This window comes from Alnus glutinosa, chromosome 7 (genome assembly GCF_958979055.1).
Source record: "Alnus glutinosa chromosome 7, dhAlnGlut1.1, whole genome shotgun sequence".
NCBI classification, from domain to species: domain Eukaryota; kingdom Viridiplantae; phylum Streptophyta; class Magnoliopsida; order Fagales; family Betulaceae; genus Alnus; species Alnus glutinosa.
Genome location: NC_084892.1, coordinates 16416346 through 16430065, shown reverse-complemented (window position 1 = coordinate 16430065; position 13720 = coordinate 16416346). Strand labels below are relative to the sequence as shown.

The window sequence follows — 13720 nt, the reverse complement described above, 5'->3', positions numbered from 1 at the left end:
TTAATTAGAACAAGGTGAGAAAAATTGGAACTCCCTTGACTCTGAAATACAAAGCACAAATTGATCCTCCTCCGTATTCCTCTGGTGTTTTGTCTTCTTAGCAACAGTGAGTGCTGCTGTGATCCCACTTTTAGCAATTCGAATCCGGTGTTTCAGTCGTTCACCCTTAATTCCTTCAATTGGGACAGAACTGAATGGCAGATTGAAAAGAAAAGATTCGAGAAAGTTGCCGGTCTTGCCCATAGTTTTTCCAGCAAGCATTGCAATTGCTGACTCAAGGGAATGGCCAGCTAACCGGACATTTGAATCACCAAATCTTTACAGATAGCAATCTCAAAACGAGATGTCCGGACAAGTCCATTCCGAAAGACGTCCAGATCCAACTTGAGATCCCGTAAGAAGGAGCCTCCCTTCATTAAGGTGCCTCGGAAAGCAATCACGTATCGTGGACTTCCATCTAGTGAGTGGTTACGGTGAGACGCTGGAGGATTGAATTTACAGATGGCATTAAAGATGGAAGAGTCAGCATCATCTACAAGATGATGAAACAGCTCAAAATGGAAAAACTCCCACCAACTGGCAGCAACAGACCTTCAATGGGAGAGTCAGACTGGAGAGATCAGAGATTGGGAGAGGGGGGAACAGTGAGGGGTTGCCGCGCTCAAGGAGTTAGAGAAGTTAAAGCCTTAAAGTTAGGGTTAGGTTAGAAAAGTTGAAAGTTCCTACCTTTTTTTTTTTTTTTTTTTTTTTTTTTTTTTTTTTTTAATCTGCGGGGCGGAGCGGAGCGGGGACTTGAGAAATTTCAAGGTCCCCCCCGCAACCCGCGGGTTTTAGGCTTTGCGGGGATTGCGGGGCGAGGCAGGGATTGCGGGGCAGTGCAAGTTTTGCGGGGATTTGCTTAGCCCTAATTCCAGTAGTCTCTCTTATTCCCTTGGGTTACTTGCGTAAGCCAACGAGAATTAAGTTTAAGTCAAAATCATGAGTCTTCGTTCCAGTAGTCCTACATTTCCTTGTGCTACTTGCATAGGTCAATGTAAATATAATATATAAAACCTAAAATTAAAAACTCTATTTTTATTTTTTATTTTTAAAAAGAAAAAAACTAAAAAAAGTAAGGAGGTGGCTCGCGCGAGATGGCCTGCAAGCCACCCCAAATAGGGCTGGGGTGAGCGCGTGGCCACCCTATGCATTTGGGGTGGTAGAGAGCCACCCATTTGTCTGCGTTGCTGCGAGCCATCCCCTCCCTCAAAAAAAAGTAGCCACCTCCTTACTTTTTTCAAAAAAAAAAAAACTTATTATTTTTTTATTTTGTTTTAATATATATAATATATATTTATATTATCTCCACAAGGGCTCATTAGAAAGAATTTAGTCCAAGTGGTCATGTGCAATTTTCAATCCAAGTAGACAAAATCTCTTAATGGAATGCTTATATTATAACATATTGATAGTTTAAATGACCATATCATGACTCTTGTTTTAGGTCATAGTGATTCATAAAAAATAGCTATAAGTTGATAAGCTAAATAATATTTACACCTTCGTTTATTTATTTGTTTTAGCTTTTGTTTTATGGAAAGTAGAAACCACGTGCGGGCGATACAAAACCGTTGGCCATACGCAGTTTTAGGTAGGCTTGGGTAGTTGGGTCAAATAATGTGAATGAATATTAAATAAAAGAGAAAATCTCAATGCTTACATTGTCCATTCATTGCTGCATGAATATTAACCATACCATTCATGTATGCTTTTTAGAAAAGAGTGAATACAATTGAATACATTATAAATAAAATGGTTGACTTCATTGCTTTTATTTGCGCTTGTACTGTTGTACACAACTCCTCTCATCTACAATTACAAATTATTTACAATTATATGATAAATTTTGATAAGTTGTAATTTAAATATTAATTCTGATACCGAATGGTCGTGTTATCAATCATCATGAACATAATTGATTAATTTGTATTCTTATGTGACTTTATTATGCGCAGCCTTCGATGACTAATTTATTTATTTTTATTTATTATTTATTTATTTAATATTACATTATATAAAAATATTAAATAATTTATATTTTAGGCAAACCCTAAATAATTTGTAATTTTTTATATGACTTTATTATGTACGCCACCCCCACCCTACAATTAGAAGACGTTGGTAGGTGCACTAGATTCGGTTGTTAGTCTTAAGCCACTCCGCTCGCCGGACAGGCGGACACACTGTCTTCTTTCTCACCTACCAAATTTCTCATTCTCACTCTCTCTTTTTCTTCCTCTGTCACTGTCACGGCGACCAGGATTAGGAGAGACCCAGGCACTCTCCCATTTTATCTCCTGCCTATTTCATTTCCTGCCCATTTCTTGATTCAGTTGGTACGATCGGGAGTATCCTATCATGGATTTCTTACAGACCGCAGACACCCAGATTCTTGTGGGTGCAGCAGTGGCTCTTGTAGCCATTGGTGCTGGTGCTTTCTATTTCTACTCCTCCAAGAAACCCAAAGGTTTGACCTTTAACTTTGAGTTGGGATTTTGGAATATGTTAAAATTTGCTGCTTGTATATTACAGAGATGGTCAAACTGAATGTCTTGATTGTAGCATGTTTAGGTAGCTAATGTTTTAGTACAGACCTTCTGTTTTGTTTTTATGTTTCTTGTTTGGAGGAGCTAAGAATTGTGTATTTCTGTGACATACCCCCATTCTAATCAGGGCTGTTGATGAGCTGTTGCATAATCATACTTTTTTCTTTTTCCCCCAATGCTTGCTATCCAGGGGTGATATTGATGTAGAAACGGCTAACAATATTATTTTCTGCTTTATAAAATAGTCTTTATTTTTTCAAATGGATTTTTTCTGCTTAGAATGTGCTTACAAAATCTTTTTCTCCCGGCGATGGTATCTATATGTAATATAGTATGAAGAATGTTTAAATGCATTAGATCAGCATCCTTCGGTGCATATTTTATAACTGGATCAAAGATTGATTAGATTTGCTTCTTTCTATTAATTATTTAGTTATTTGGAATTTTGTTTTGTTTTGTTTTGTTTATTAGAGTTTTTGTAATTGTCATAGGATGCATCTTTATGAATTCGTAGTACTTAAGTCTTGCATTCTGCAGAAGTTAGTCACTTGGGTCCTGAAAAATAAAAAACTTTATGATTTTAATAAATTTACCTCCGATGCACTTGTGAGTGAGTTGTATTATCATTATTATTCAGTTGGGAGTTTCATAATAGTGATTTTATATATTTGATACTTGGGAGAGAAATAATTTCGACTCTATTAGTTCCAGTTTCCTGAAAGAAGCTGAATTGTAAAGTGAGCCATATTTGATATTTGTGATTATAACTTGAAGGACTAGTAATCAACTAAGCCACTTGTGAGCATTCTTGGCTTGGCTTGTTAACACACTCATTCAGGTCCATTTTGCAAATAATACGTTTCAGGCTTAAGCTTAAGGCATGATAGTTGCACAAGCCTACCTCGACCACTTTCAAATTTCTCTAGTTTATGCTTTTGATAGTTGAGGTAGATGTTCTGCAGCTATATATATATATATAATACTTACAAGTGATATATGACAGAGGATGGAATGAGCTTTGTAGAATCACCTCTATGTAATGGCATAGAGAGCTGTGTTTGATCTTGAGAGCAGCTCAAGCTCAAGCTTGAGTTAGTCTATCCACTTGCAATCAAACCAAGCTGGATAAACTCAATGGTTATTTTGGCAGGATTTTTATTGAAATAACAAAGGAAAAAGAAGAGAAAATGGAAAAGATTGGCTTGACTGACTTCTTTGTACCCCCCCAGTTTCATGTATCTTCTGGGACACTTGTATTTCTCATTCACACTTTCAAATTTCTCTAGTTTATGCTTTTGATAGTTGAGGGTGAGAATTTTGGAAATGTGTTCAGTTCATTATATTACCCCTTGCCATCCTTTTTTTTTTTTTTTTTTTTTTCTTTTTCAAAATTGCTGATCGCACAGCTAAACACCTGATTATCTATATCTGGTTAAATACTTTCTAAATTTATAAAACAGTCTCTATGCTATAGAAGCTAAGCATGGCACGAACCATATTTTGCAAGCTACATGATAGTTGGCTGATGCTCATCTGCACATGGATCTATTCATTCACATATAAACTTTGTTGTCTCTTGCTTTCCCTCCCCCCTGGTACTTTTTGGAAGACTAGTTTGGCCCTGCTTCTATGTGAAGTCATTTTGTTCTGCACGATATACATTTATTTGTGTTCTCTGCAAACGTCCCAAATCATGGTTTGTGCTCACAGGCTGCTTAGATCCTGAGAATTTCAAGGAGTTTAAACTTGTAAAGCGCACAGAATTGAGCCATAATGTGGCGAAGTTCAAGTTTGAACTTCCTGCACCAACTTCGGTTCTGGGTCTTCCAATTGGACAACATATAAGTTGCAGGTTTGGTTCTGTTCCCCTGCATTCTACAAGTTCAACTTTTATTTTCCTAAATTTATGAGTTCCTTATCTATGAATAGCATAATTTCTTAAATGATTTCCGGGGCACTTGTCTCAGCAAATATTTGTCAATGATATCAATCAACAGGATATTCATAATTTTTTCCTTTCTGTATCAATGTTTTTGTGTCTTATCACTAGCTCCTTTCTAAAACAGAGGCAAGGACAGCCAAGGTGAAGTGGTTATCAAGCCATATACACCAACTACTTTGGATTCTGATGTCGGTTATTTTGAGCTAGTTATAAAGGTTCATATTTGAAACTTTTTATTGGTAAATTTGACTTTGCTCAGTTGGATTATGTTACGCTATAGTTTTCGACCCTTTTGAGTTGGTCTTCTGCTTGCTTTTTCCTGTAATTAGATGTATCCACAAGGAAGGATGTCACACCATTTTCGTGAGATGCGGGTTGGAGATTATCTTTCTGTAAAGGGACCCAAGGTAAAGTTTCCTTCTGTATATTTATCTAAAAATCACTTTTGGCATCATCTTTTTCTTTTTTCTTTTTGCTTTCCTTTTTCCCCCTATCTAGAAGGCCACTTCCTTGTTTCCAAATGTAGAAGTTGTTTAAAAAGTGATACTGCTACCAGGGTCGTTTCAAGTATCAACCCGGCCAAATTAGAGCATTTGGCATGCTTGCTGGAGGCTCTGGAATTACTCCAATGTTCCAAGTATGTATGGAAATTATTTTTTGCTGCATACTTGTTCATTTTTAAGATATGGTACTTTCATCTTTCAGAAGGTTTTGGTGTTGATTACATTTTTTGCTTCTTTCTTACCTTCACTCTAGGTTGCTAGAGTCATATTAGAAAACCCCAAAGACACGGCAAAGGTGCACCTTATTTATGCCAATGTCACATATGAGGACATTCTTTTAAAGGTAATTGTTTTTATGCTCTCTATTATGTGTCCTTGTATCTTTTACTTCAGTATTTTTCTAACTTTATTGAAATACTTGAGCTTTTGAGACTCAATGGAGTCCATGTGGGCCACACTATGATGTTCTATAAGTTATGTTTGTAAAGGTAGGCAAGCTCAGTCCGCCAGTGGGCCTTGTAATTAACAGATCCTTGTGAGACAATACTTTACACAAACTATTCTTTTTTGGAGTTAAGAATAAGAACTGGATATTTTTTTGACATTTTGCTTTAGTCCCAAGATGCCTGGCTAAGTCCATAATTCTATTTTGGGGTTCGGGATAAGAATGTATTGATATCATTTTTGTCTAGTCTCAAGAGTCGTAGCTAAATCCATTCAACAAAGTTCAGGATCATCCTTGAATAAATTTGTTTGTACACATATGTTGATAGAGGAGTGAATATGTAGGACAAGATTTATTGATTATGCTTGTTCTGGTGTACTAAGTTTTCTAATTGTTGAAGAAAAAATTCATGGGAGTCCTGTCAATTGCATCTCTAAGTAAATGTTTATTCTCTTTTGCATTTCCTATAAAAGGGGCCTTGTTTCAGTTTATTGGATTTTTTTAAATCATCATAGTTGAACTGTGAATGCCCTTCTTAAATATATGCAGGAAGAATTGGATGGTCTTGCAACTAACTACCCGGACCGCTTTAAAATCTACTATGTCTTGAATCAGGTTTGTTTCCTAATTATGCAGCTTGTCCCTAAATTATTATTCCTCCTTGTGGTTATAATTGTTGCGCATGGTTTTGAAAGGGCTTGAAATACTTTGAGTTTTTTTTCTTCATTTTTCATTATCTTGTGTGATAGCCGGTGATCCATATGCCCCACAGATGGAGTTATAGCTTAGCTTTACCAAACCATTTACTTAGAATAGGTATACATAATTACATAATTCCGTGGGCACGGTGTCATTTTGATATAAAAGAGTTTCTTGTCTAGTGTATGCCCAAAAGTCCACGTCTTTGATTTTAAGAGCACTAAATACTGCATCTCCCTGTCATCTGAACTGCATGGATTTGTCCGATGAATGCATTCTATATTTGCAACGGTTTGTCTGACGGATTAATTAGCTATGTTATCTAAATTTTTGCTCTTGGTTTTCATGTACTGAAAAAAGTAGTAATCATTTGTGGGTATCATGGGCGGTACTACTGTAATGCATGTGCAATCTCATGATTCAAGCAGCCTAGCTGATTTTCTATCTTGAACTAACTGCTTGAATAATGTTACTTCGTCAGCCTCCTGAAGTATGGCATGGCGGTGTTGGCTTTGTATCAAAGGAAATGATTCATACCCACTGCCCTGCACCGGCACCTGATATTCAGGTAAGGGACTCTTTATATTCCTACAAAAAGTAGTTTAAATTTAGCACTTTCACATATATTGCCCCTAAAATCTGTTTCGTTTTTTCTTTCAGAATTTATGAAAATTACTGTATCCCTCCTAAATATTTTGGGACTTTCAACCTTGTTTTGCTTGCTCCCTTTCTCCCTTCATACCAAGTCCCCTCTCTTTCTAACAAAGTCACGACTTCTCATTTTTCTTTTTAGATCGGCTAGGATTCAGCAAAATGAACTTGTGGTATTGAGCCAAAAAAATGTGAAGGATGACAGACATCTCTCTCGTTTTTGTTTGTTGACACAAATAAACCTTATGATACTCACAATCTAATCAGAAAAAAGTGATAAATGTGTCAACACAATGAAGAAATCTCAAAATTTGGTAAACAAGTTGAGATGGGCAATAATTTGCACTATATATATTTGCACACAATTGTTGGAGATCATGCATTATACAGAGTATGCGCAACGGAATACCGATACTAGGAAAAAAATTTCTTCAAGATAAACGAGGTTAGATCAATTAAATAAACATGTTCAGGGTACTTACAATCGAATTTGGCCTTTCCTAGGCAATTAGGGTTATTTGATTTTGGTTGAGTTGCTCCTTGCATGTTGAATGAAGTATGTGTTCTTGACTCAACCTCTAGATTTTCTCTCTGATGACTAAATATGACTGTGAGTGTAGACTCACAAACTTGAAGTAATGAATTAGTAAAAAATACTTCACTATGACCCTCTATTTATAGACTTGGATTTACACTCATGATAGGGTTAAAAGATAAACTGAAGTTGTAGCAGAGATAAGACTAAAGTCATATGAGAACTAGAACTCCTACAATCTAGGATGCACGTCCAAGTGGAGAAAATTACTTCACTTGCCCCTGTATCACGCGGCCATGGGGAGAAAATATTCTCCACATGCGTCTAGGGCTAAGTTATACCTTCTCTTAAGTATGAGTTTGGGTCTTATCCCTAAGGCCCAATGCTCCTTTAACTCTATTTAAGCCTTTTGGAATTAATAGCAAGAGCCCAAGGCTCTTTAATTGCTTAAGCCCAGAAATAAATTCCTAAGCCCCATGAACTCTAAGTAATAAGTCACTTAGGAATCAAATTCCTTTGGCCCTTGTTTTATCAAATAAAACAATCCAAATAATTAAATGCATAACCGAGGCTCATAACATATGGTTAATTTACATCAACTCAAAGAGGGACCTAAAGGGAAAAATATAATTAGCTTCAAATAGGTCGGTGACAAAATCACACGACACTATTTAATCACAATTGATTCCACTAAACAAATGTGACTGTACTCTAATATGTATTTTCAAATTAATTAAGCAATCCCCATGATTTACTTATTTATTACATATTACCCCTCCATAGAATCATTCTGTAGTCGAACCAAACTTAATACACTATTACTTTGTTCACTACCTTTTTTTCTTGATGACCTGATTTAATTACATGATATATCATTTTTTGTACCTTATGAGATTTCATTCCACTTTGCACAAAACAAAGTTTCAGTAAGTACCACTGAAACACTCAGGCCCGCCCGAGTTTTAGGATAATCATTCCCATTAAATCTACATCAAGGGAAATATTCCTTATCGCTTTGTTCCATGACAAAGGATTTGGATTCCTTCTTGAAGACGGTTTTCTCACATGCTACATGCGATCACCCAACCTACAGATATTGTTGACCACTGATTTGATCTCATTCTTATACATCAAAGTGACCTACACTTTACATCTGAATTCACAATCTTCATAGGATTTAGAGTAATTGTTGTAAGTTGTCGTATACGTACATCATTCTTTATCACAGTGTTGAAAGAATGATGACTTATGGAGTCCGTTCGGTGCATGACACTACCTTGCTCTTACACTAACATATCAATTCGAAGCCCTACCTACTTTTCCTAATTAAGATAGATCGTTAAGGTTGACATGTTATAGTCTAGATGAATTTTCCAATTCCATTTACGGCTATAAACTATATTTTATAAATTACAATGACCTATGACTATAATATTTTGTGTGATAATATCATTACTCACACCATAGTCAAATACGAAACATATAATATGAAACATATATGTACATGTAAAATAATAATATATGTCAGATGTTCAATACTATACAATTATAGAAAAACAACATTAATGCAATTTGATTTTTGAACACCAATCCCAACAACAATAAGAAACATGTGTATGTTTTAAAAGCTTATTCTAATCTAGACAAACTAAACATGAAGTAAAGAAAGTTGTAAATTGAGTTTAGACAAACTGCATATTAATAAGAAATAATTCTGATTGAAATCTAGACAAGATACAAAATAAAACTAGTTCAAATTTGATCTGATTTTATCTTAGATTTACCCCTTTGTTTCCCTCCCTGAAATATCTCTAGCATATTATATATCTTGCTACTTATATCTGTGATGAAAAAGAAGATTCCAGATTACATAAACATGGATACTGGCTGATTTTGATTCTTTAATCCTCAGATTCTGAGGTGTGGTCCACCACCCATGAACAAGGCCATGAGTGCTCACCTTGATGCCATTGGATATACCTCTGAGATGCAGTTCCAATTCTGATCCGCTTTTGCAAGGTCTTTGACTTTGGTGCGGACCAGCTTTTACTGTTTCCATGGGTTGAATGAAAGACTTTTTATCCTATACTTTAATTTCTAGCATTGAATGGTACTGTTAAGCATTAGAGCGACTCATAAACTATCTTGCTTTTGAAATTAAAAAATAAAGGAAAAAAAAAGTTCCTTGTCGGAATGGCTTTTGCAGTTATTTGCCCACCCCTAAATGATGTTTTTGAAGTGCAATTGTTTACTCCAGAATGGTAAACAAAAAGTCTAATGTGCAATCCTACCCACCATTGGGTTTTAGTACATGGTAAGGGAAAATTCAACATAACCCAAGCATACTGTGCCGTGCATGTACCACACCTTTTGCCTAATATCGACTACATGGAGGACAATTAATTTTTTGCCTCAAAAGTGTTTTTTGCGCTCCTCACCACTATTTCCGGCATAAGCCTCTTTGTTGTCTAAGCAAATGCTACCCCCGCTTTTTTTTTTTTTTTTTTTTTTTTTTTTTTTTTTTTTTTTTTTTTTTTTTTTTTTTTTTTTTGCTTTTTGTTTTTTTAATTGATGAGGAAAAAAGAATTACAAGGAATGATCTTTTTCGTTCTTGATACGAGTAGAAGAGAGAATGAGAGATCCTATAGAAATGCTTCCAAACACAAGGTGAGAAGTGATCCATTTTGCTAACACGTTCACGATAATTTGCACATTTAAACACTTTCACATCATTCTAGCTATGAAAGGAAGATAGAACTAAGCTAATATTATAGCAAAATTTCAAGAGGAAAAAATAAAGGGATTATTAGTAGTTAATACAACCAGGAAAGCATCCCCTTCAAGAGCAAAAGAAGTCACTCCACAAGTAGCAGCCAACCACGTGGTTAATAGGGCAGCAGCAGCTTCCCCCATACCAACATTCGTGAAGAAAAGCTTTTGAGTAGTAACACCAATAATATTACCAGTAGAATTATTAATAACAGCAGTTGCAACAACAAAATTCTCCCTAATAGCAACATCAAAATTCCCTTTGACAACACCAGAAGGAGGAGCAGACCAAACTGATGGAAGAACAAAACCACTCCAGGCACTCAAATGCAATTCCAGAGAAGCAGCTATCGTCTTGGAAGCTTTTACAGGATCTGGTTTAAGGTCTTCAAAGATTAACTTGTTCCTAGACAACCAAATGAAATCCAAAGTAAGAGCAGCAAAAATTTGAAATTTTCGAACCTCTTTCCTTGGACTTGCCAGCAACAAAGCAAGATTAACAATAACAGCAATCCAATCAACAATAGGTCTAGCAGCAAAACTTGTGGTAATAAGAGGCCAAGGGGAACTTCACCAAAGCAATCTAGCCAAATTACACTCCAAGAACAGATGACTCAAAGTCTTCTGAGAACCTTTACAGAAGGGACAAACCCATGAATTCAAATCAACACTTGAAACAAATCTCCCAATATTGGTACAAGAAGGCAAAATGTCCCAAGCAATGTTTCAAAGCAGATGTTTAAGCCCGGCTTGAAGCTTAAGACCCCACAGCTTAAACCATACCTCAGAGGTAAAGGGAGAAGTTCTACCAGAGAGGAAGCCAAAACTAACTCATGAGCAGATTTAACTGAAAAAAGACCTGAAGGAGATGGAGCCCACGACCACTTATCAAATGAGATACCTGAAGAATATGAATATTCAAAATATTCTGAACCGAGTCAGGATCAAACAGATCATACAATAACTGCAAATTCCAAGATCTAACACTTGGAAGAATCAATTCAGCCACTGTGAAGGGAGGAAGCTCCAATAGATTAACATTCGGCCTAGGCTTAAAATTTGGCAAAGTAGGAATCCAAGGAGAATTCCAGACATCAATATTCAGTCCATTAGAAATAGAAATGCAAGCACCCAACTCCACCACTTTCCTATTTTTCAACAAACATTTCCAAATCCTAGAAGACAGAGAATTAAAAGGAGCATTTTAGAAAAGAAATACCATGCTGAAGATATTTGCCTCTAAGAGCATCAACGCAAAGGAGAGGTTGATTAGTGGTCATCTTCCAACTAAGCCTAGCCAACAAGGAACTGTTATGAAATTCCATAGAACGAAGCCCTAAACCACCCAAAACTTTCGGTGAACATATATTATCCCAAGAGAGAAAAGAGAGATTATGATTCCTGTCTTGTGGAAAACCCCACCAAAATTTCCGTATCAAAGTATTAATCTCCGACCAAAAATACTTAGGCAGAAGAAAGAGAGACATAATATATGTGTGAATAGCATTTGCAACAGATTTAACAAGAGTTGTCCTAGCTGCCTGAGATAAAAGCTGAGCTTTCCAACCAGTAATTTTGGCAAAAATTTGATCTTTGAGTTCAATAAAGGTATCTTTCTTCTTCCGATGCATAAAAAGGGGTATGCCAAGATATTTTGCCTTAGTAGGGATAAGAGGAAGATTCAAAATACTCTTAATGGACCTTTTAACAGAATGACGACAATTCTTGCTAAAAAACATAGCAGACTTAGACAAATTTATGTGCTGTCCAAACCAAAGAGAATAAACGGAAAGACAATGTAGAATAACATTAGCTTCATTGGAATTAGCCCGAGAAAAAATCATAACATCATCGGCAAACAAGAGATGAGAGATAGGAGGACTAAGTCTCGCAATCTTAATACCATGTAAACCACCTTGAGACTCCTATTTTAAAATAAGTCTAGATAGAATTTCAGAACTTTAAATAAAGAGGAATGAAGATAGAGGATCACCTTGCCGAAGACCCCTAGAAGGGAAAAACTTGCCATTCGGAGCACCATCAAGAAGGATGGAGAAAGAAGAAGTCGTTATGCATTGACTAATCCATTTAATCGATCGAAAATTAAAACCAAGCAGAGACAAAATCTTCAAAAGGAAATCACATTCCATAGAATCAAAAGCTTTCTCCATGTCTAACTTCACAACCATAAAACCACCATTACCCTTTTTTTTTGTTTTTGTTTCATGGAGTGAAAAATCTCATGTGCTATAATCATATTATCATGAATTGAATGACCCTTGAGGAAGGCAGACTGAGTAGGAGAAATGGTCTTATGCAGAAGAGGTTTAAGCCAATTGGACGAGATTTTAGAAATAATCTTGTAATTGAAGTTGATAAGACTTATAGGCTGAAAATGATTAACTTGAGAAGGATTATCAATCTTGGGAATGAGAGAAATATTAGTATGATTGAATTCCTTCAACATATAACCTCATCTGAAAAAGATTGAATCGAAGCAACAACACTACATTTCACAATCGGCCAGTGAGACTTATAAAACAACACAGTCATACCATTAGGTCCTGGGGCTTTGTTCAAACCTAAATCAGAAATTGCCGAAAAGATTTCAGCTTCATCAGGAAGAATACACAACGCAACATTCTCATCCTCAGTAATAACCACATCCAACTCCGCAAGACCATCATCTAGGATGGGATTAGTCGTCGAAAAAAGAGAACTAAAATGATTCACCAAAAGAGAACCAATGTTATCTCTTTCAATAATAACAGAACCATCCAAATTCTTCAAGGAAGAAATAGAATTATACCTGCGTCTACAAGCTGTGGAAGCATGGAAGAATTTTATATTTAAATCAGTACAAGTGAGCCACAATTCTCTGAATTTTTGCTTCCAAAGTACTTACTCTCTCAATAATTGCTCCTGCAAAGCATCTTGAAGAGCTGTCTCCTTAACCACATTAGCTTCAGAGTGAGGACTAGATTGGATCACACTAATATCAGACATCAGAGACTTAATCTTAGACTGAATATTCCCAAAATGATGAGTATACTTTTTACCCACCCCTTCCTCCACTCCATACAACACATTATCAATCACAACTTCACCTCAAAACAGCCTACAAAGTACTAAAAACCAAACCTTTCAGTTAAAACCCTAGCTCTCACTTTTGTAATTAAGACCTAATAATATAAATAGAATAAATATGAATATTTATTAGATAAATATTCATCAATCTTTTTATTCATCAATTTTAAGTATAAATGTTTCTAAGATTAAATATTTACTAGAAATATAATAATGAGTCTAATTTATTAAAGAGATTTAAATAAAAGAAAATTCGGATGAACAATATGTCGATCGATCCACCAAAACTGTTGATCGATCCACTTACTATTCATGTCGATCGATTGAGGGTGAACAGTGTGTCGATCGATCCACCAAAAAAGTCGATCAATTAATTTTCTGCAAAAACAGATTCATGCACCGAATCATCTAGGATTCGATTTTTATTACAAAATCTCCCCAAATCTTCTCCCCAACCGTTGGATACGATCGTTTTTGGACGATCTTGGCCGTCCAAACCACTAT

General features: G+C 35.8%; 1 protein-coding gene and 1 pseudogene across 1 annotated transcript; one reads left to right on the top strand and one right to left on the bottom strand.

The window, feature by feature from the left end:
• Positions 1-1738, bottom strand: LOC133873278 (GDSL esterase/lipase At4g10955-like; annotated as a pseudogene).
• A 415-nt stretch (positions 1739-2153) lies between these two features.
• Positions 2154-9565, top strand: LOC133873716 (NADH--cytochrome b5 reductase 1). Its single transcript, XM_062311463.1, has 9 exons — positions 2154-2506; positions 4296-4437; positions 4652-4742; positions 4857-4934; positions 5084-5164; positions 5284-5373; positions 6025-6090; positions 6656-6742; positions 9273-9565. The coding sequence occupies exons 1-9, from the start codon at positions 2398-2400 to the stop codon at positions 9363-9365; spliced, it is 837 nt and encodes a 278-aa protein (XP_062167447.1). The 5' UTR covers positions 2154-2397; the 3' UTR covers positions 9366-9565.
• The last annotated feature ends 4155 nt before the right edge of the window (positions 9566-13720 follow it).